The 24,059-nt window shown below is 43.7% G+C and overlaps 1 protein-coding gene across 4 annotated transcripts in view; it reads left to right on the top strand.

The window, feature by feature from the left end:
* The window catches only part of zfhx3b (zinc finger homeobox 3b), a 320,474-nt gene that overhangs the window by 252,807 nt on the left and 43,608 nt on the right, over positions 1–24,059 (top strand). For all 4 annotated transcript variants that reach the window (XM_047331745.1, XM_035627388.2, XM_035627389.2 and 1 more), the window contains one exon: positions 10,572–10,803. In XM_047331745.1, coding sequence (XP_047187701.1) covers positions 10,572–10,803 — 232 coding nt within the window. The remainder of the gene's footprint in view (positions 1–10,571; positions 10,804–24,059) is intronic.

Below are 24,059 nucleotides of genomic sequence, written 5' to 3'. Positions count from 1 at the left end.
CATTTATTTTTAGGTCCCTGCTGATGAGGGTGAAATAAAAACTGAGGTGAGATTAGGCAGAGCGGCAACAAGGGGAAATGGTGGGAGGAGGAGGATAAGAGACGGAGGGATAAGGAGCGAGGGGAAAAATCCTTTAACTGCAGATTTAGTATTTCAAAAGAAGGGGGAAAAGATACAGCTTTGTATTTCTTCAAACAGAGCACAGAAAACCAAGTTGTGCAGCTGGGAGTGCGAGCGAGCGGAGAGAATAGGGGGGTGGGGAGAGCAGAAGAACAGGAAGTTGATGGGAAAGTGATAGCTGTCTCCACCTGGAGTACAGCCTGAGCTGTGTGTTAAGAGGGAAGGCAAAGCAAGGGAAAGGAGCGAGCTGCTGCAGGTTGGCACCTACTGTATACCCTGTACTCTGGTTTAGGTAAGTTCGGCTCTCATACCGAGTATAGCTCGCTTAACTCATCCAACAATGGCACTTGTCCTGTTTACCCCATTCACTATCTATTCAGTCTATAAATTCTCAATCTGCCAACTGTTTAATGTGTTATGTCATGTGGTAATGCCTTTGATTCCAACATGCCTCCGTTTGTAAATACAAGAGGCACTCAAAAGGCTGTGGTTTCTTTACAAGCATGGCGCCCCCGGCGCTCTGGTTGGGAATGCACTGAGAGGGAGAAGGATTGAAAGAGTAAGGGAGGGGAGAGAGAGAGAGGTGGTTAGAAACTGTATACACTTCCCGTTGCTCTTCTGCCAACCCCTCTCCCTGCTGCCTCTGGTTGTGCAGGCGGTGACCGAGAAATGCGAGAGGGAGGGGTACAGCCTCTCTCCCGGCCAAACACAGCACCGTAATTATGCACTTTCCAGCAGGTTTTTACCTTTAACACTTTCCTCCCGGGGTTGAGATTAGTGCTCACCATGCTTGATTTACTGCACAATTACTGAACAAGAGCTCTATCTAATCAATAAACAGGAAGGGGAAAAGTGGGATGCTTTGAAGTATTGTTTGAGAATTTTTTTTGCACAATTGAACTGTGTGTATGGTGAAGCCAGTGAAGGTAGCCTGCCTGCGATGCCAGCCTGTGAAATATCTGTTTATCAGGCACGCCTCTTTGCTTTACCAGCTCTCTAAGCCTCTTTACAGTGCTCAGCTACTGGAGTGGAAAATGACATCTTTCTCTTTTTTTTCTCACCACTGCTTAACACAGAGGTCCGCAACAAATTGTCTAATAAGGACATTCCTCCAAAACCTTAGATTAATATCACAAGGTGTCCTATAAAATTAGGACTTAATGTGATCTTATAATTTATGTGCAAGTTACATGAGACGCAGTACAAAGCACTCCTGTGTGATAGCTGACGATGCCCTGTATTAGATGTCCCCAAATGGGCGGTGACCTCCATGGTGACACTTGCTATTGGCATGAACAGTTATTTTGAGAAGCTCCAGTGAATGGCCATCACAAGTCTTTCTGGGGCTTTGCAAAGCTTTTTTGCCAGCAGGACCCAAAGCATTAGGCCTCTTCCAATTAGTCTGGTCTGTGTTTGATTTTTAGTGATGACAACTATATCTCAGCTGCAATTATGCTGCACTGGAAACGATGAGGGTTTAGGTTATTGAACCTCAATTGATTACCCTGATCAATGAACACTTTTGTTTCTGTTTTATGGAAAGCAGAGTTATGGTTTTTTTTCTTCCTTTGGCTAATGAGCAGGGCCAACAGAGTGACCCTTTACAGAAACCAGTATGAGCAAGCTCCATATGTATTAGTGATGCAGTTGGCTGTGCTCGTGGGAAGGAGGGGGGCACTTCACTGAGCACCATTTTTCAACAGAAGTGCACTATCTCCCTGTGGGCATAGGTCAAAGGCTACAATGGGTCTTATAAAGAACAAAAAAAAAAATCAAAGTTTTGTCCTCATGAGGGAGCGACAACAGCTGTGTCCTTCTGCATTTTTGTGATACAGTTCTTATTTAAAAAAGGTATCAGCTTCAAGATTTCTCATCGAAGAATGAACAGGAATGATCAGAGGAGGTTTAGGGATTATTTATTTTCATATCACAAAGGTAGGGAAATGATGGTATTTTTCACACTTTTCTGTACATTGTTAAGCGTTTTATGTGTAGCTTAGAGTCTGTGCCAAAAGTGAAATGTCAGGGCTTCACTCACTAGTGTTGCAGCTTTTTAGTTGCCAGGTATGGACGACGGAACAGGTGAAACCAGTGGGTGTTCGGTGTTTGAATAGCTTGAAGAACCCTCAGCAGCAGTGTCACTCCAGCAAGCTACTTCATGGTCCACATATAGACCAACTCTGTATATACAACTCCACTCAACCCCACTCATTAATTTTCATTTCAAGAAGAGGGCCTCTCAAAGACTGCGTTGCTCCTTTTTCTCAGTGCAATGCTGCTAATAAAGATAGCTGTGTAAGACTGGGTTAAATATTGACACTGGCTGAGCACATCATCACTGTTCTTAATTAGCCGGCGTCTCTGGCGAGCTTGTGCGAGGGCAGGGCATGAACAACTAAACATTTCCCCTCACGAGATCTCGCACGCCCTCATCCCCAAACACATCCCCCTAACCCTTTTTTTAGGAATTTTTACGTAAAAAGGATACAGGAGAGTCAGAAAACATTCAGTTCTACAGCTAACACGGCGTTATTGTGTTGCCTGAAGCAGCAACCAATTATGTGGTAATGAAATATTTACACTACCAAACTGAGAACGCCAGGGGTGAAAGCTAGATAATACAAGCCTGAGGAGACTGTATTCTGTGTCTCCTCTCTGCCGTTACGTCAGCGAATAGGTGGAACAGGAGATCAGCTAATGACAATAGGCTTATAAGCAAGAGCGTGGGCAGACCTGCAGTGCAGTTAGCATGGATTTGGGTTACCCCTATTGCTGTGGGCACATCTATGGGCCTTTTCTGGATCACAGAAGCCAGAAAGGTAGGAAAGGGACACACAATCGTTACACTGGCACCCTATAAAACTATGTTGGACATGATAAGTTTTACCTCTGGAGTCCTTTTGACTTCTGATGGCTACTCCCTCACGATGATATGGCAATGAATCTGCATTCATGGCAGAGTGTGATGTTTGTTCTCCAGGACTAATTGTGTTTGGGTAATGTTCCTGCTCTGAATTTAATTCCCACTGACTGCATTAATCATTAAAAGTGGTGTTCGCCAGTATCTTAATCCAACAACTCCCTTTGCCCCAACTCGCCGTCTCCCTCATTCTTATATGGCTCGTTCCACTCTGCCCTCTCCAAACTCTTTTACATCCTTCGTCTCCATTCAACAAGCTCTTTGCTGGCCAGATTCGGAGTGGCTCCACAAGGCCACGCTGCCATTGTCTGGCTGGCCAGTGACAAATGAGAGGCAGTGAGGTGTTGGAGACTCCTGTCAGCTGCACGGGCGCAGGGCCGCCCTCCGCCTTTCACCTACTGACACATCAGTGACCTACAGTACAGCAGATTCCAGATCTAGGTAGTCCGTCATCTTGTGTTCTTATTTAGTATGCACACACAGACTGTCGATGACGGCATATAGCTCTGCTCAGATAACCAGTGTGCCGCCTTTCATACATCAGTACGAGTAATATTCTCTGCGATATTGTGTGGTTTCGACATACTCATGTATGATGTGATTTGGCGCAATACAAATAAAGTTGAATTGAATAGAGGATCCTGTTTGTTTGATTCCTGTTGCCTAACTTCCTCACAGGGATCGAGTGAAAAAGCTGTGTACATGCAATCCATAGTGGGAAGTGCAATGACTACAAGGCGTTTGTCACTCTAGATGTGATTTCAGAGTTCTCAAACAGATGACAGTGGTTTTTATTGTAATATTATAGTGGCCTATGGATGCAGTCATATTTGTGTTTGTTGGAGATTTGTGGAGCTACGTTGGTGCTCTGGGAGCTGAAAGCTGCTGTGTTCTTTGCACATACCTGCTTGTTTTCTATGCGTCTTACTAAAATCTCATTGTAGCCTTTACAGTTTCACAGACAGAGATGTTCCAGTTTTGTGTCATCTGTTGCAATATCACAACCAAAACACTTGCTACATCAGAAAACTTGTTATTATTGTAACAGTTAAAACCCTGATTCAGTGACCAATTATTGAAACTCAAAATCTGAATTTCTCAGCCTGCTGTATGCCTCCTGTTTTGCTTAAAATGTGTGCGAGTAATTATTGTCACTGCTGTCCAAAATGGAGGGTTACTTGTTATGTTGACACAGTACTGTGGGCAAAGGAGAAAAGGACCAGGGCAGGTCCTGATTTGCCCCATTCAACTTCCGGGTGGTACCTTGCCAGTACACACGTCATCAAGTGGCTGTAACCGTTGTTTGGGTTCCTCTATTGCTCCATCCCGCTTTTGCCTCCTGCAGGCAGACTCATTGTACTGCAATTTTGGCAAGCTCCTCCCAGTATGGCTTTCATAAACGCACCGGGAGGTTAAGCTGTTAATTAGCTACAGAAAGAGGGGGCCAACAGCTTGCTGTTAATTTGCTTTACTTTTTTTTCTTCTTTTTTTTCCTTATTTAGGGATTGACATCCTTTCCTCTCTGTTTTGGAGTCATTGCTGTGTGTCACAAAAGCAGGAGCGAGCTCATTAAGAAGGGGGTGTTTATCCGGCTACGATTACAAGTGCACATTATGTATGTATGGCCATGCTTATCCAAATGTTCTTAATGAGAAAGACCCTGGACGCCAGTGCGGGGCTCCTGTGGACACAGGCCCAGGCTCGTTATCACCACACAGGTCATTGATCTCTCTGCCGCCCGCCTGCTTATCCTCCCCCTCCATCCCTGTCAAAGACAGTGACTCGCACATGAATTATGTGGACACATTGATCAGCTGATTGAGAGCTATTGTTTAGAGCCCTGGGTCATTATTGAAGGAGGGATTACCCAACTCTTGTTTTGTGCGTGCGTATGGGAGAGTGTATTACTCAGCTCCTTGTCACAGCACATACTCCCCCTAGCTCACCTTAGACTTGCGGCGGCCACACACGTGCACGCGCTTGCACGCGCACACGCGGAGCACATACGGCGGCCTACACAATCAACATGGCCCAAATGACTGCCTGCATTGATTGCCTTCCTTCTGCAATTATGTTCCCATTGTTTACTTTCTAGCATCTTACTCATTCAAACGGAATTCAATAATTATTGCTTTATTTAATGTTAAAGTAAGTAAGAGCGGTCGGTGTGGAGTACCAGTAGCTGTATTGTCTTTAAGTGTCTCTATGACTGCTCTCGGGCTACTTTGTTTCATGGGCCCATGTTAAGTCATCCTCTCCAAGGACACCCACAGTGATCCATCTTTACCGCGCTGCCCTTCCTCACAACGCAGAGGACCATTTTGTTTCTCTCCTACGTCCCAGAGACAAATATGCAGCCTGTTTTTATTCACCAGTAGCGATGGATCATTTCTATCACAAAGCAGTGGAGGAAGACAGAGGGGCAGAATGGGATGGAGAGGGAGCAGACATTAGGAAAAGTAAAGGGGAAGACGGGACAGAGGTGGGGATGGGGTTCGGGAAGCAGTGGGTAGACACTTTGGAGCTGGAACACACAGTCCTCTTAAGCCGCAACCTAAGTTTTAGGCATGTTGTAGCTTGCTGTGGCTAATTCAAAGCAGCAACCGCACTTGGCACCCAGTGGGGCCTCTGCGGTTAAAGCTGTTGTTCGTGTTGCTGGCACAGAGGGAATCACAGGCCGAACTGAGAGCACTCACTGACACCAGTGACTCGGCTTTGCTTTGCTAAGTAACCTGCTTACATTCCAGGGGAATCCCGGAGTGCAGATTTATGAGAATCAAGTCCCCAACAAACCTCCGCACTCAAATCACTTCTGCTGCTGAGAGGGGTCATTACACTGAAATATCTCCGTGCTCTAGACCCTAACCCCAAACTTGGTCGTCATTAAAACAATCTGTTTTTAAATTGAACATCGGATTTATAACTTTCTGAAGAGGACAGCATTTTGGGAAATGACCTTGTGTGTGTGCGTATGCACACTATATATAACTATACTCTACAGTACCTGTGTACTAGGGGCCACACTTGACACTCTGTGAGACTTAAACCACATGAGGGTGTTTTCTTCTCCCTTTGGCCACAGTGTGTTTTTCAGCCCAACAGCCATATTACATTGTCTCCATTCATGGTGAAATACAGTTACCTCATTGGATAGAATTGCCGCCATGACATCACTATGTTTGAAAAACAGAGGTGCTGCTTGACAGGTCTTAGGCCGGAAAGTAGTTTTATAAATTTTCTTGCCATGTGATAAAGAAACCCTGCCCTACCTGTGTGTTGTTTTTTTTGAGGATACAATCTTCTCGTTCATACGTCAAAGGTGACAGATGTACTCGATTGTGAGCCTACCATGAAGAACACATCACACACACACACACACACACACACAAACACCAGCTCATAGTGTCGAGAATCAGCGAGACAATTCAAAAGCAATATCCAGGCAGATACTCACTGGCTCTCTCACAGAGGGAATTTGGCAGCTCTCTTAGAATTGATAGCTATTTAGCTCACAGATAGTCATCTGTTTTAATGCATTAATTTTGTATTAACAGCACTGCCAAATTTAATGGTGGAAATTAGGGTATGATCATAATGGTGTGTGTGTGTGTGTGTGTGTGTGTGTGTGTGTGTGTGTGTGTGTGTGTGTGTGTGTGTGTGTGTGTGTGTGTGTGTGTGTGTGTGTGTGTGTGTGTGTGTGTACATTTCTGACTCTTTTCATCTATAGTGTTGTATGTGTTTGTTGCGTGTACATGCTGTATTATGACTCCATTGGGAGCTATTCTTTGAAATTACCGGCTCTCCGTCTGCCATCCACCCTTCCAGTAATACCAACCTCCATCTTGTGTGAGTTGGACTCTCTCAGCAACCACACTGTTTTGTGTTAAAGGTGCACTTTTACTTTGCATTTAAGTGGATGGAAATGCAGATGTATGCAGTGCTCTGGGTGGGTGGTGAAACCGATACAGGCGTGCGTTGCCCACTCAGAGAGCAAGGTGCACGGTGAAGTTGAGAGAGAGAGGATAGGGTGGTGCCCACACTGCCCCTGTCCCTCTTTACCTGAAAAAGCATAGAGTACTGCTTCAGCCTCCACAGAAAGACAAGGTGCTCCATCGAAGGGGGAGGCTTTAAAAAAAAAACATGATTGCGTTTTTTTTAACTGCAAAAAGCACCATGGTATAAAACAAGGCTGACAACTGGAATGTCGGCAGAAAAACAAAATTAAAATGGGGATCTATCATGTTGGATATAATTCGGTACGTGTTTTTAGATATATAAAACAAAGTTAGGTATCATTACGGGTAATCTAATCTCTTTTTATGTATATTCTGAAGGGATTTATTTACATCTTCCCTTATGAATCACTACAACATTACTACAAATTGACTGCAGTATTTCCAGACACATTTAAGGCACCAACAACGTGGGTGCCACTGTGATCTTATCTGTTCAATCAGACCACACGCTCACAGTGCATTGACCTGCACACAGCATGTCCCCTATACCCAGTTGCTGTTGAGGACATCTCTGAAGTCTAGGCTTTCGCACACTTGTATTATCTCTTATATGACTGCTGTAAATTCCCAGACAGTTCGGTGGTATTGAATCCATGCCACTGACCCAGCCGGCTTCCCCCCATTGTGCTCCACAGCTCCCCTCTTGTTGGGGCCTCGATAGGGCGCTTGGAAACCCCAGAGCCAGGCCGACCAACTCCTCCCAGCTCAACATGACTTTTTCATTAAGCCGCCAAATTCCTGCGCTCCAGTTGGAGGTGATTTATCAACTAGGGGCTTCATTGCAGGTTCATAGGAAACAGACATAGGCCCTGTCTCTTGCATTATTATGTTTCAAATTAAAAGTGCATGCGTGTGAGTGTGAGTGTGAGTGTGTGACTGAGTGATTGAGTGAACCAGAGAGGGGGATGAACTTCTGGTATACTGTGTCCATACTGTGTTTGTGCTCGTACATATGAATCATTTCTAAGGAGTCCAGTAAGAATCCATATTCGAGAAAAAAATGTAGATCAGAGGTTTGTTGTTCTCATGAATATACTGTCCTTCAAGAGACTATGTTATAATTTTATCACTGCGCTTTCTGGAATACTGAATGGATATAGGGGCCCACCTCATTGATCATTGGTTTGATCTGTTACCCCGTTCACTGACTCTAAAATTACCCAGACTGCCTGGGTTCATGGCCAGTGCAGGGATGGTGAAAGTGGTGGTTTACAGGTGTAACTGTTTGACATTGTAGACAGAGCTACAAGCACTAGGGCAGGCCAGTTTGGGCCCTGTTAAGGCCATCTTCCTGGATAGTCGGGTTTATAGTGAATTACAGCCTATTCTGGGGCAGGTAGTCTCAAGTTCACTCCTATATAAGCCCTGTGGTTTTTATGGGAAACTATAAAACTCCCAGGATTTTTTTTCTCTACCTCCTGAGACTGGCTTTGAAGTTTCGGTCAGGTGCTGTCATTTTTTAAACTTGTCTTCTTGTAGATTTTTGCAGCCTTGAGTCATTTGCGGCAAGAGCTCTCCTTTTTTTTAATTCAAGACATCTGCTATGGGTAAAAGCAGCCTGCATGATGGATTTGGTGTTATCTATAACTGAATCTGTCTCTCAGGTTTCTCTCTACCTTATTTCTGATGCAATATTTGGGCACAGAGGAAAAGGAGGAGGGCTCCCATAATATCCAGCAACACCTATTCATGACATCATAGATGGCTTAAAACGAGGCAAGAAAGGAGAGCACACAGAGACACACAGCCTTTTACAATCACCTAATAACTCTATTACACCGAGCTGTGGGGCTCACAAAAAGGAGGAGGAAAAAAAAACTCCTATTCCTTTTCCTGGAAGCGGTGTCTTAATGCACATTTTAGGTGCAGAAGTGAGAAATATGAAACCAAAGAGAATGAAATACAATAGCTCAGAAAAGCCCATAGCAATATTACAATATTGCCAGAAAATTAAACATTAGGAGAAAGGGACAAGAGCATTTTAGGTAGGCCTAATATCGTTATGATTTTTTTTTCACCAGCCTGTCAACACCTGATCTGGATGTAATGCGGTTAAATGTCTAATGTTTCCATTGCTTTTACATTTTGCTGCCAGCCAAACATGCCATCCAGTGCAGCTGAGTTTGCTCAGTTTCTTCTTGATGAATGATTCAGTTTTCTGAACCTTGTAAGCTTGATATATACGGGAAATGACCACAGGGAATTTTATGCAGAATTGCATTAATCCTGATCAAAAATACAGATTAAACCGCTTTAAAAAAAACGCAGATTAAAACGTACAAGCTTTCAGCATTGTTAATGATATTAGCAATAAGAAATAAACGCATTATTCCTGCATGTTAACTTTTATCAGTGCATTTTTGCATTTGACCTTGTTAAAACATATTACAATATACAACTATTTTTGTGTTGTCTCAGCATCTCTCACAGGAGATATGGGGGCTGAGAAGATTTGTGTAAAAAAAAAAGAGGAAAACTTCTGGTGATTGACATTGATTGCAGCCGCAGATATCCGCAGCAAGACTCCAGAGTTAGGTATAGGAGACGCTCGTGACTGGCATGACACAAGTGGCCATACTGATTGCGGGGCTTTTATTGTAAACATGCAGAAACCATCAGTGTGATGCTTTAGTGTTATGGTCAATAACTCTGTTGCTCACACCAGGCCCGGCCATATTGTGTTGGCCTTGCATCATTGATTGAGCCATGCAGGAGGTAATTAGACTGGAGCTCTGTGGTGTGACAGGAGGTGGTGGTGGTATCGTGTCACTACTGGGTATAAGGCGTGTTGTGACATTATAGAGGGAGGGCTTAAGACTAGAGGAGGCCTGCTGTTCACTCTTGAAGGAAGTGTTGGGGTTTACAGATCACCACTGTCGCTGATTTCCTGTCCTCGGAAGGTTGTCCTCCAGTTCAGGAATGTCCCAGTTTCTCTCAGAATGCACCCCGTCCCCTTCTTGCCCCACCACCGGCTGACTTTGCCTCTCTTTCTCCATAAGAGAGCGAGGATTTAACTCAACGTGATCAATATTTAGTATCCCATGCGTGAAACAGGCAGATGTTTGGAGTTTCCTTTTCAGAGACGAGAGGCTTCTGTTGAGTGAAGGGGATCAATGCGCCCTTCCGTCTGTGAGGCTGTAGACCCACAGCTTCTGAAGGGTGGCTGATGCGATTCCTGCACGCCCTTGGGCCCTTGAGATTTGCCTGCCTCCCAGGCCTCTCCTGTCCTTTTAGTCCACTGATACAGACACTCACGCAGGCAAAGTGCGTAGTCCAAACAGTTGTCCTGAAGTGGAAGAGGTCTGGATGTTAAACAACAGGTCTGTGATTGGGAATTGATTTGTTCATTTGCCAACTGTGTGAGTGAAAGTGAGTCCGTAGTGCCTAGCCAGCTCTATGCCATTTACAATAACCTATCTCTCTCTCTTTTTCTTTTTCTCGTCCTCTTTATCTATGTTCCTTTCTTTCTCTCTCTCTCTCTCGCGTGCGCTCTTGCTCTCTACCCACTCCCACAGCACCTGCAGCAGCACGAAAACGCGGTGGAGGGTGATGCCTGCTATTACCATTGTGTGCTGTGTAACTACTCGACCAAGGCCAAGCTCAACCTGATCCAGCATGTGCGCTCCATGAAGCACCAGCGCAGCGAGAGCCTCAGGAAGCTTCAGCGCTTGCAGAAGGGCCTGCCGGAGGACGACGAGGACCTCAGCTCCATCTTCACCATCCGCAAATGCCCTTCTTCAGATACAGGTCAGAACCTCCCCCGTGGCCTTGATTTGGTTTCACTGTATGTATGTATGTATGTATATGCATTTTATATATGTCATCCATTCTGTCTTTTACACACACAAACGCACAACCATTTGCACAATTGAGACCCAATCTGCCTGAGTTGTCAAACAATTGCAATCACAGTCTGTCACTTTCTTGCCTACTTTTTGTATATTATTCTCTATAGAATTAACATGGATGGATTATATCTGTGTCGAAATCACAAAGAAATATAATTTTTTTTGTAGGGTTTAGTATTTCTGTTGCTGTACTTTTTGTAGGTTGTACACAGCCATAACTCAAATATTCAGTAGGGTTAGAGTAACCCTAACCTTTAACAGGAAGAGCAGTTCAAGACACAACTGAATGATGTTTACAATCATTAATTTGAAAAGTCTTCAAAAAGATAGGCGAGTGGAGTCAGGATTAACCATTTACATATTCCTGCATTCCCCTTTTAACAAGAGCTGTCCTTTTTGGTCACGAAAGACATATTGAGACAGATCACCAGAGGCCAGAGAAGGAGGAGCTGAACAACTGCGGCAGCTGCACCAACAACAAGAACACAAAAAAAAGAGACACAGCTACACAAACAGTAGCACGTCTGAAACAAAGTGCCTTGACTGCTCATTTATTACGGACTGATTAGGAAGAGTGAGCTGTGGTCAATTAACACTCTTTCTTAGCAGAGATTTGGTTTTCTAATCACTTTAACTCCAGTGCCCTGACAAAGGGGCTCCATTGTGTTCCCCTCCAAGAGGGAACCATTACTTCCCTTGCACACATACTCGCTGTCCCTGTTATGCAGGGGGGGAAGGCCAGCTTGTGAAGATGCTTTGTTCCAAGGAGGCAGGGATAATGAACCCAGCGGCCGGGAAATTGCGCAGAAGGCAGTCACAGATCTGAAGCAAATCATTAGAGAACATATTTAGCAGAGCAATTAGGGGCAATTAAGCTTTCTGCTCGCTGCACTCCAAATATGTTAATGACTACAGTACAGTGGACAAATGAACATGCAAAGGCAAGAGGGGAAGGGCCTTTTAGGTTAAAAGGGTTGGGGGGGTTGGGAATTTAGTTTTGTGTGTTCAGACAGGAGGAGTTGTTGTGCTGTTTGCAAATAAATGCATTTATCTGGGGTTTTTTCTTTTTGATATGCCAGATGCCTATGTTTGTGCCACAGTGAGGGATCCGAGGCTTCCGTTAGATAATGGGCCCTTGCGGTGGGGCTGTGTGTGGGCAGGATCATTGAACACACACACACACACACACGGTACACCCCACAACACAAATGCTTTTTTCTGACAGCATCAGTTGCACCGGTCCACCTTGTCGCCCCACCCCTCCAAATAGGGCCTGAACCATTCTCCCCCTGCATGTGTAATATTTAATTTCCTCTTCGCTAGTTCTTCTGTGGCACACGGCTCTTTTTGTGGTTGAGGCATAGTTGCTAAAGTGGGGGAACATTCACTGGCTTGTTAAAACAAAGTTGCCCCCGGATTTCTGGGTCACCTAGACAGTAATTCCTTTGCCTGCTGCTGTTCTGTGATCCTGCAAGCGTTGTGGTGCTGGGCTACTAGCCTGCCGAGGGTGTCTCCCGAAACATATAATATATGCTTATTCCCCTGTAAGACAACATGAAACAGAACGGTGTTATGAAACGCCAGCATAACATTTTCGTATACCAGCATTCCCAGAATTCCTCACAATTTAGACAATAATGTTTTATGCCACGCTCATCAACTGTAGTTGACTGATACCTTTTCATGACAACAATGGAATGAGCTGGTATGTTTTACAGTTCATAGCTTCACATATTAATGCACCTTAAGAGGATGCAGGGAACGTGGACTGCGGGGATCTGGTGTCACATGTCTCCTCTGGGCTGGATGTGGATTTCCAAGAAGAGCAACAACAGCAGAAATGAGGTTACTTTCCAATTAGACTAACACAGGGATAACAGGCCTGCATTGTTTTAATTCGTGCTCATACTGAAAATGTGCTGCATAGGCATGTTGCTCTGCGGCCCCGCCTCCATTTGTCTTCTTTAACCCCTTATGTATGGGTAATAGAAAGAAGGCTCCCGCTGAGGCCTTCTTTCCATTACCCATACATAAACGGTCGAAGAAGACGAGCCGCGCTCCTGTGTGCAGAGATCACTGAACAAACCTCAGCACTGACTTGAACCATGGCACCAGGTCTCGCTTGTAGTTTCAAGGGTGGCAGGTCATTACCAGGTGGCAGGTATACTCGAAAATAGAAAAGAGACATGTATGTGGCATAGGCAAGAGAAAAAAGTTAAAACCCCCATAAAATGTTCATTTGTGAGGACAGTCGGTCTGACAGCATGAACAGGGATATAGGCATATATATTTTGGGTTTAGAGGCTACAGAGAAAAAGTAAAAACCTGTTGTCATGGTGAAGTATAGGGGTTAATGGTTGACCGCTGACAACTGTCATCATAAAGCATCGAGGTGCACGAGTGTGAGAGTTCAATATACTGTACACGGAGAATACGAGAAAATAGTCAAGAATAAACGTAGAAGAAGTGGGGAAATGAGTTTGGGGAGCTGGAGCGCGTGTGCTTGTGTGACACTTGAGCATATGATGACCCTATTTCATATGAAAGATTGTTCACCAGGGCATACGACTCACTGACACAATGAGGTTTCTCATTTCTTAACATTTAATCAACTTCAGTTATTTTTTTTTTGAGAATAGAATGGAAGAAAATCATGCCTCTAAAAAGGGTAGAGATGAATTGCACTGAAAGGTGGATGCCCCTGTGCAAGACATGTTTGCTTTGTTCTCTGTGAGAGAGAGAGATTTCATCACGGTAAAATATTTGTATTTTCCAGTGGTGGCGTACGTGTGTGTGTTTATATGTATGTGTATGGACGAGGCAGAGATGGAGAATAAACGTGGCTGACAGTGGGGATTAGCTCCTGCTGTAAATCTGCCTCAGTCACAGATGGCAGGCCCTTGATCGCTGGGCTGTGACGGCTTGGCTCTCATCGCAGGAGGAAATCCCTGTCTGTGAGCCTGGAAGGCTGGGAAGGAGAAGGCTGGGGCTGGGGCCGCCTGGGCAGCCACCAGTCATTGTCTCCTCCTCCTGTTTAGACACAGAGGCCTGAGTATTCCTGGGCAAAGACTGGTCTGGGGAGGGGTTATCTTACTGCGACTCTGCAGTTGTTCCATCCACCACACCGTGAGAGCGTGTAAGTGGAACTTAAGCCCCCAGTTTAGATCAGCATTACTTTTAATGACCAGTTTGAGAAACTGGGCAGGGGAGCGTTGTGCATTATTAAATGGAAATGAGACGAAAGGATGCATACAAATTACTGCATAATAGTGGTATCCAATATGAGATCCATTGCTTGTTTCGCTAAAAGGGGTGCGCTTTCAGGGTCACACACCTAATAGCAAGGCCTGTCCTGACAACAGAGGCATTTCTCCTCCCTCCCCACATCCCCGCCTCTCCCTCCCTGCCTCATGCATAATTCTTGAGACAATCTGAAAAAGCTGGAAAATGGACTGTGACACGAAAGAATGTGCCGATAGAGCAAATGGGGGAAAGTCAGTCACATTTTAGGGTTTCCATTAACACTTTGCAGCTCACATTGAGATTCAATGTAGGCAGATGGGATGTATCCACATTATCATGGCTTTACCTTCCCCTGCTATCATACTTAAGTTATCTTCATGTCCAGTGGCTATGAGCTAAAGCTGTTAAAGCCAGGTAAAGTCAGAGGTGAGCCGGGTCACGCTCTGATGGCATGCAAAGGCCGTAGCCCAATCTTTTGCCCCCCACAGGCAAGAGCAAAACAGACGGTAGCCATTTCTGGAATGTCCTCTTTTATTCATGCTTGTTAAAATGCAAAGTAAACCTTTCCCGAAACAGGATATTGTAGCCTCTAACCACCAGACCCATTCTACATGCCACATTATGGCCAATCTGAAAGTAAGTTGTATAGACAGACACTGCTGCAATGCGCTTTTAATAAAGGCTGTTATTGCCCTGGTGGTGCAGAGGGGATATGAGGATGAGGACTGTGCAGGCCTGGATGAGCAGGGCCCCAGAGGGCCCACAGCTCAGTCAGGCCTCCGTCAGTCGCCTGCCTGCTAATCCTTGTCCTAAGGGCATCTAGGCAGCAAAGGAAATTGTTTGCTGTCCACAGAACGTGCCAGGAAATTCATAAATACATTACTTTTCATTTTGAAAATATTACAAAAGACTAGACGTTTATTAAAAAGCCGAAATGATGGCTTTATAGATTTTCCAGTTGTGTATCAGCATTCATATGACCCTGCTGCTCTAACTAACACAAGCATGGCTTTTCTTTCCCCGTGCCCCCTGCTTCATGGACAGACTTGGTATGAATTCCTCTGCTGGCTCATCCTGTAATAGCAAATTTACCAGAAAGCCGCCACTCTATTCTGGGATTGGCTGTGAATGAAAACGTCTGGTGTCCAGATTTTTACTACCTCCTGACAGAAAACTTTCTGTAAATACTGGCTAGCTTTGTCCTGGGGCTGGAAGGTGGGTAAAGTCTGGGTCTCGGTGTGCCAGTCTGTTCCAATACACCCGACTGAGAGGAGAAGAGGGGCAGCATGTCAGAGATTTGACTCTTGACAGTGTTTATATACTGAAAGACAGAGATGATCAGAAAAGTAAAGTTGAGACGTTCGCCCCTTGAAATTACAAAATTTACTTTTTAATACATGTACATGGGAAGATTGGTCATGCTGCGTTCACCTTGTGTGTGCTCTCCATGTTTTTTGCCCTGTGTGTGAATCCACTTTCCATTATGTCACGTGGGTGTAAATGTGCAATGGATTTTATTTTGCAAACTCACACGTCCATAAATGAGCACGCACATAGGTGTCCGCACTCAGAATCAGGCCGTGTGTGGGTGCGAGAGGCTCTCCCTGTCATCAAGCCCATTTTCAGAAGAGACGGGCGGCACATTATAATATTGGTTTCCCTCTCTCTTGTCATTACCAGACACTCTCCTTGAAAGCTGATCCAAAAGATAGACAGTCCATCAGGAGACAGTCATCTCATTTGTACTTACTAAACGTGTTAATGAGTTCTATTTTCAGGCCTAGAGACTTTGCTGCTGGATATTGGAGCAGAGGTGGCGATCAGTGGTGTGAGGTACTGGATCGCAGGATCAGGAGGAGCTCAGAGGGAGGGGAAGGAGGTAATGAAGTAGCCCTGCTGCCCCTCGTGTCACTCACACAGAGTGACCACAGCCTCCACAGGGCCTGTCAGTCAGAGCTCAGGGCGGGAAGTCTGTGGTTGCAGATGGACACAGACAGCGGAGCTGAGAATAGATTAGGTGACAAAGACACAATGGCGCTGATGGGTTTAATTATAGCAGCAGTAATGTCACTTCCATACAGGTACATGAGACGAGGGAGAAACAAGTCCATTTAAGAGAGTTTCTACTCTTTAGTTACTGATTTGTGTGGAGTATTAGATTTTTTGGGGGCAAATACTTTTCGATAAGTGTAATTAACATGACTCCACTGACTCGTATAATGAAATAACAATCACAAAGCGCTAGTCATGTCTGCCCCTCATCATCGAATCAACTTTGGTTCATTGTCTATGTCAATGAATGCTTAATTGGCACATTTTCTAGACATACTGTACAAGTTAGTAAATGAACGTGCATGTGGTTGCGATACAATGGAGATATAATGCTCTCTTGTTTGGCTTTACTTTACTGGTAATATGTGGTGGTAGTAGTATTATTTTATTTTTTATAGGTTTTCTGCATTCCACTTACTTGAATTTCCCCCCAAGGTGCACATTATCATCTCACATTCAGCATGTTCTCGTCTATGATATTGATTGTAGTGCAAGTAGTTTGCCAGGTAGTCCAGGAACTAGAAGCAATAAATTGTTAAATACTCAGATTGCTTCATTTGTTACTGTGTTTTGTTATTGGGTGAGCAGTGCTGCGCGCTGTCAGAATTAGGCAGCTCAATTTTACCATCGGCGGCATCAGAGAGGAAGCTGGGGTAAAGTTTGGGAACTATCGAGTCGAGACTAGGAAAGTTTTATTTAGCCATTTTTATTGAGGCTCTTTGTACCCACCAGAGAGAGCTGGTGGATCAAAGGGCATGATCTGTGCTATGGATGAGTTCACCCCGGCTCCAGCAGAGACGATTGGCCTCGCTGACAGCAAAACAAAACGAGAGAGTGAAGGATGCCCTATCCAGCAGCATGTTGCCCTCACACTCTGAAGGCCCCATTAGAATAAAGCCAGATGAAACAATGGCTGGATGAAAGCACAGATGTTGTGATTCATTATCGACTCTGTGATAGATGGGCATGAGTAGTGAACAGTGTGAAGAAAAACATCCCAACAGCCATGAAAAAAATCATACAGATACAGGACAGACACGAAGCACACACATGCATCCATGACTTGAGCGCATTAGCACCAAAAAAAAGTCAGTCCCCTCCAGTGTGCCTCAACCACATCAGCTAAAAGCAGCCGGGCGGATGGCAGCAATGAGAGAAGTGCAGAAATAATTCAGTGGTGAACCTTTCTAACCTTTACCTGTGGGCGTGAACACCGGTCATTGATTCCCACTGTGCTTGACAGTACACTACACACCACCTGAGGAGGGTGAGACGAGGGTGGATGAAGAGAAATGAAGTTTGGTGAAAAACACAAAAATATAACATGAGTGGGATGGAGGCTCGGCTGTATGTTGATGTGTGTGTGACATCAGAGAGAACTTTTCACAGATGGATATCGGGGATTGTTCTGGATTCTGTCTACAATCCACAATTATATTCTCCTTTGCCACTGCTGTATGTAGCTGTGTATCAGTGACAGACCAAAATGATCACAGCACTTTGCGTGTGATACCAGCAGTGCAGGCCACAGTGGGCTGCTATTGATCACAGATCGCTTCCCTTCCTCCATGGGATTTTACAGTAAACCCGATGCGCAGTCAGACTGTGGTTATCTGGTGATTAGTGTTGTGAGAAATGCCGCGGCTGATTAGCAGAGCACATGCATAACAGTGTATGTTGTTGTGTGGCGGCTCGGAGATGGTCGTGTAAATGCTCTGTTTGTTAAAGAAAGGAAGTTTGGATTTTGAGGGAGTTGTGCCCACAGCCGGATCCTGTTTCGCAAGACGCGATCGCCTGTGCAGCGACAGCCTGAGACAAAATAGTACTTGTGTTGTGACTATCTTGGACATTCTTACTCAGATTTATGGTGTCCCTCCTGGTCCAGTGGATGACCCATCCCTCACAGTCTCTCTTTGTCTGGCGGGAGCGGCTGTTCTGCCACTGCTGTTTTTATTAGTTGGCTGTGGATATGTTCCTCCCACTGTCCCTTTGAAGCGAAGGAGCTTGGTTCAGTGTAGTAATGGATGGTATTTAGGTAAGGGGATACTGCATGAGGAACCTGTCATTTGTTCTGTAAATCAACACTGAAGAGATCAAGTATGCCCACTATAGAGGTTGGGGTTAACAAAAAAAGGATCCCCCACACATTTCTATGGGACTGCCATGTTGTTTTATTACTTACTACCTACATGTGTTTGGAAAGACATGCATCATATGATCATAAATCTAAAGTTTGCATGTTTGTCCCTGCTTGCTTATTTGACTAACACTAAAAACATCGGAAACAGCCTTTAACTTATCATAAAGGCAAAACCAGTTTCTCTTTCTTTACCTAATAAGCACTCGTACAAGCAGTTGTTTTAAGATAAGCATGTCTGTTTTCTGCGTCGCTGTACACATTGCCCTCAAAATGGTAACTGCATTTTGTCATCCTGTTGGGATTTACAATCATTTTATGCATTTGTATTTTGATAGCTTTTCTACATGTTCATTTGTGGATCCCTCTACATTTATTCTCTTTAAAACTAAACCTTTAAACATACAGAAGAACCCCACCCTGACCAATTTGAAGCATTAAGGTGAATAATCCACTGTTTAGAAAGCAAGCAAAGGTCAATTTTCATGCTACTTGCACAGGAAGCATGCAGAGAAGCATATCGAGTCAATTCAGCTGCAATGCGCAGTCAAAGGGGAAGGACATGCAATTGTGTGACCTTTTTTTGTCTCAGTCTATGAAAACAAGCTTCAAGCTGCTGGTTGCTTTTCGGAGATTAGTTGTTGTTGATGAATCATTAATCTTATAACTAAAATCCTTACCCCGTGTATTTGATGAGAAAAGTGTGAAATTATATAATTTTTATGCAACATAAATTTTCTCACTAATGAACAAATTTATGTTGCATAAAATAACCTGAACCTTAATTTCATACATCCACCGCTTGCAGTTAAAATCTAGCCAGTTTGAAGCAGCCCCTTGGGGCAAATTTTGTGATATTTGGCCTTAATAAATAAATAAATAAAAATTGATGTGACTCAATGGAGTGGATACCTTTTTAGAATAATTACAAACTTACAAAGCATAATAGTGTGGCAACTGTTATTGTCATCAGAGTGTGTAATTTCATGTCGAAAATGTCCTTACATGTTGTGTTACTAGCATGGTTTAACACAAAAGCACACTTTATTTGATCATTTGTCTCTGTTTATGAAGTATAAAAGCAATAAATTGTGGCAACATGGGCACATAAAATCTGTACCTCTAAGGAAAAATCGTTCTTTTTTTCCCAGTAAAAAGAAAGAAATTAACCTGATGAGTGCGGGTTCTCTGGAAATGAGTTTTTCTCATATATATGCTGAATATTTCAGGCACTTGGGAAAGCTGAGATGGGGCACATATTTGTGTGAGAGATGCAGAAGGGAGAACACAGTGGATGTGTTTGAATCCATGTCACAAGTCGTTGACAGTCTAACACACAGGCCAGCACTCTGAGGCTTACTCGATTTAAGGTGGCACAGAGGCCAGCATGGCAGCCAGAATCAGGAAAAATGGCCTGTGTTTTTCTCATGTTAAACTAGGCAAAGGAATCTAATTGGGTGGGGGAGAGTGAATGGAAATGCCTTCTTTGTTTAAGGGCCCTCTGCAGTCACTTTGCAGGAGCCATTGTGCATTGACCACAATAGCATTAGCTTGCGCTCTTGTTCTGGGCTCCTCTTTTCTCTGGCTGTCTGCAGTCAGCTCCTGTCCGTTCCACTCTGTCTCCACGCTTCACTTCCACGCTCCACCAGTGCTCAGGAAGGGTCTCAGAAACATACCCCCCATCACGAACACGCCAACCCCGCTTTCTTCCTGTCCTGTAGTATCCCCACCATCATCATCCTCAATCCTGCTTTCTTATCTACACTATTAAAAGATAAAGATGGAGAAGGAAAGACACCTTTTTTTCTTCCCTGTCTTTAGTTTTACTCTTAACACTCCCCTTATCAATTTGCCTTGAGAAGTTTTTATCATTTCTTTTATTTTTTTCAAACCATAATCTAAAAGAAATGATTCAAATTGGTCACTGTTTTGGATTCAGGCAGTCTTACCACTACTTGTAGTCATGAAAATATGTGTTTAGAATTATGGAATATTTGATATTTTTAAGTTATTTCTCTTGTCATTTGTCTCCATCAGCTAATACGCCTGTAATGTAACTGGTAAGTCAATATCAACAGTGGCAACCATTGGAGTTCACACCAGTACTCATAACCAGTCCCCTCAACAACTGAGCATTTCATATTCTTTTATCTAAAGATGAGAAACATCTTTAAAGTACTGCTGGAGCCATACTACAAAGATGAGCACTTAACTTTCATGATGTCTTTACAGACCAAGCCGGAGCAATTCTTACGTTGCTTAGTGACCAAGGCTGCCACCTATTTTGGATTACAATACTTAAGAGTTAAACAAATATATATTTGTGGTTTGTCACGATATGATATGAAGTGGATGAAAAACCCCTAATAAATATTTTATAATCCATGTGTCTTCAAGAATATGCTATAATCAACAGCAGGTACATGCTGAATAAATGAGGCCTCCTCCCTGTAGGGAGGCCGAGCTCACAGCCGTCCTCTACTGCCAACTAATCCATGTGCAAATTGTAAGAACGGACCTCGGTATATTTAGTGCACTGTTAACGGCCATTCGCCTTGTGAAGGTGTAATCATGCGTGATAAAAACCAGGCCGGAGTTACTAACCTAGGACCAATCTTGTGTGCATTAAAGTGTCCTTTTTTTGTTGCAAAGGTCATTCATAACTTGGTCGCGTTGTTGATGTACAGTGAGAGATATTGATTGATTAATGCATTAAGTGCTCACAATCCATTAGGTTCTGTGAAAGGGACTGGAGAGGAGACTTGCTCTTTCACTCACTATGTATTTTCACCTCTCCCTGTTGTTCAAAGGCCATCGTCTTTTTGCTGGCAAAGTTTAAGGGACAAAAGCATGAATATCTGCCAACTTATGCATTCAAAAGAACATTGGTTCTCATAAGTGTCACTTCAATTACTCTGAAAAGCTTCACAAAGAGTGGCTCTTACATTAGCCCTCTGCTCATCCTGACCCAAAAAGAATTTGCCGTTCTTGGACTTCACCTCCTCTAAAACGAGCATACTTCAGCATGTAATAGTATGAAACAGATTCAATTCAAAGGAGAGATGTTTATTCTGAAAATATAGCGTTGCCAAAACCATGCCCTCTGCTACCTCACATTGCTATCACGATAATAAACCATGTCACATTCGGTGGTGACAAGGACTCATATTTTCAACCTTGCCTCGGTTTTTGAGATGATTTTGTCGATCCATTGGATAAATCAGAGTAGACACAGAAATGCTTTTCCCCCCCTACAAAATCTGTGCACCTTTACAGGATGGTTTTCAGTTCCAATGAGGGCAAAGGCTGTGGGATCATCAGAGTGCATCCTACTTAATGACAAGGAATTGGAGACCTTATTGCTCAGGCCCTAAGAAGGGAAGCCTGTGAAAGAGGCCTGAGAGTTAGTCATTACCTTAGAAACATGGGCTGCATTAGAGATTCATAACAGTGTGCCATCTCTGCACCTTTCATCTCCACCAGGGCCAGCTCCATTAGGATCTTTTATCTTTGTGCTGATGGCTGCTCTTGATAATGGGGCTGCCGAGAAATCCCAAAAAGTAAAGGCTCAACTCTGACACAATTGGCCTTCCCTTTTTTTTTCAAGTAGAGCAGTACATCTGAGTACAGTTGAAGATACACACACACGTATATTTCTTTAATTATATTTCTAATTCATGGTTTGTGGTTTCACCACACCATAGCTTTTTTATCCAGATGCAGACAAAATGAAATTATTTTTTATTTTTTATTTGTCATGTTTCCTTCAAGTTAAAATATAGGCATTATTCCCAGTGATGCCCCCATGAAAATGCATTAATGATATCCCATGCAAAGCCTCATTGAAAACATTGCTTTTGGGCAGACAAACACCAGGGCATAATGTTCGCAGTAATTCATGCAAGCCAATGTTTTTCAAATGTTACTGTAATTATGAAAAATATTCTTACTTTTCCACTACATAGCCGCTGCAGAGCAAATCTCATTTCCGAGGCAAAGCGGGAAGGAACACACCGAATAATCATTGTTTTAATGCTCTGGTCATAATCCCAGGTTTTATGATGGTTTTCTAATGATTTTCTAATGATGTTAAATATTAGTAGAGAGTACAGCCATAATTTGAACACAGCAGTCATTTTTTCAATGCTCTATCAGCACACCCGATTGCAACTACAATGAATATTGCACTGGGAATGAGATTTAAGAGCCATCCCTTTTGGTGTTTTATTTTGCCGTCTCCCCATCTGCCATAAATCCTCATTGCTGTGCTCTTGAAGCCTCCGCCCTTGCCTGCTTTCCCCAGGTGGGAATACAATTAGGTGCAGGGGCCATTTCATTCAGTGCCACTGTCTGTCCACTGCAGTCATTCGTAAAAAAAAAAAAACGCTAGAGCTGTCCCAGTGGAGAAAACAGTGGCCTCCTGGGAAATATATAAATAAAAAAAACAGGAAAGAAGAGGGAGGAAAAACAGAAGAAAATAGTGGAGAGATGAGCACAAAGACAGGGAAAATCTCCAGAATTGCTGTCAGAGGAGATACAAGCTTGGCCTCTGATGAGTGACAATATTGAGCAAAATATGTATTGGAGACAAAGGCTTTGTCTCCTTCCTGTGCCTTTTCAATGAATTACACCTCTCCACCCCCTACCCCCAGCTTTTTAATTAAATGGCTGCAGCTCCATCTCTCTATCCGTAGCTCCCCATTACAGAGGCTAGATAAGGGATTGCTATCTGTAGCATGTTAAGAAAGGCTGCTGGGCAGCCAAGCCTCATGAAATTTGTCACAAGATCTCATTTTCCTCATTGCCAGACGTGATGCTTATAATTGATGTGGAGGCAGCAGTAATTTATTGGCCGTCCGCAATTATCATCCCCTCCTAGCGGGGGGGATGTGACTGCAATTTATAAGTGTGTGGGTCTGTGTCTGTGTTGTTGGTGTGTCTGGGGTTGTGGGGGGTGACATTGTTTCATATAAATTAATGCAAAAACATGTTTCTCCTTATCACGAGGTGAGTGAGTGAGTGAGTGAGTGAGTGAGTGAGTGAGTGTGCGTGCATGCGTGTGTGTTTACCACTTTTGAATGCAAATCAATGCCAGGCTCCATATCATAAACAATATGGGGCCTGTTATTCAACCATGTTCAGTTTAGGTGTTGAGACTGTCAATGCGCCAGCTGTAGTTTCACACATAGCCAGGGGTGGAAGGGCCGCCAGAAGCATGGGGGGTAAGGGTGGGGGTCAGAGAGGGCTGGCCAGAGGGGGCTGGTGCTGCAACCCTTTGTCCACAGCTCCTCCTTATGTCTTTGGGGTTTGTTTTCACATAGTAAAAACAATGACCCTGGGGGTAGACTTTTGATAATGTGTCCGTCTGAATAGTGAGACTGTCAGACTTAATGCAATCGGTCATTTACTAGGGGCTCTTAATCCATAAATTAGTCCTCTTCTTAACTTTCCACGGACATATTCAGAAAACAAAATGCATGTTGTGTCCGTAGACCATTGGCAACTGTGATAATTGTGACAAATCGAACTGAAGGAAATTCTTCGAAAAAATTCTTCCAGTATAATAAACACCTGAAACAGTTAATGATCTCAAGACATCTCTTTGAGTTTCACCTCTCGTGGATCACGTGAATGTCTTAGTGGTGTATATACCATTGGAGATTAAAAAATTATAGATTTTCACTTCACGTCCAACATGATTTGCAAAGACAGCATTAACAAAA

This window comes from Scophthalmus maximus, chromosome 4, assembly GCF_022379125.1.
Source record: "Scophthalmus maximus strain ysfricsl-2021 chromosome 4, ASM2237912v1, whole genome shotgun sequence".
NCBI classification, from domain to species: domain Eukaryota; kingdom Metazoa; phylum Chordata; class Actinopteri; order Pleuronectiformes; family Scophthalmidae; genus Scophthalmus; species Scophthalmus maximus.
This window is presented reverse-complemented; position numbering and strand designations above follow the sequence as displayed.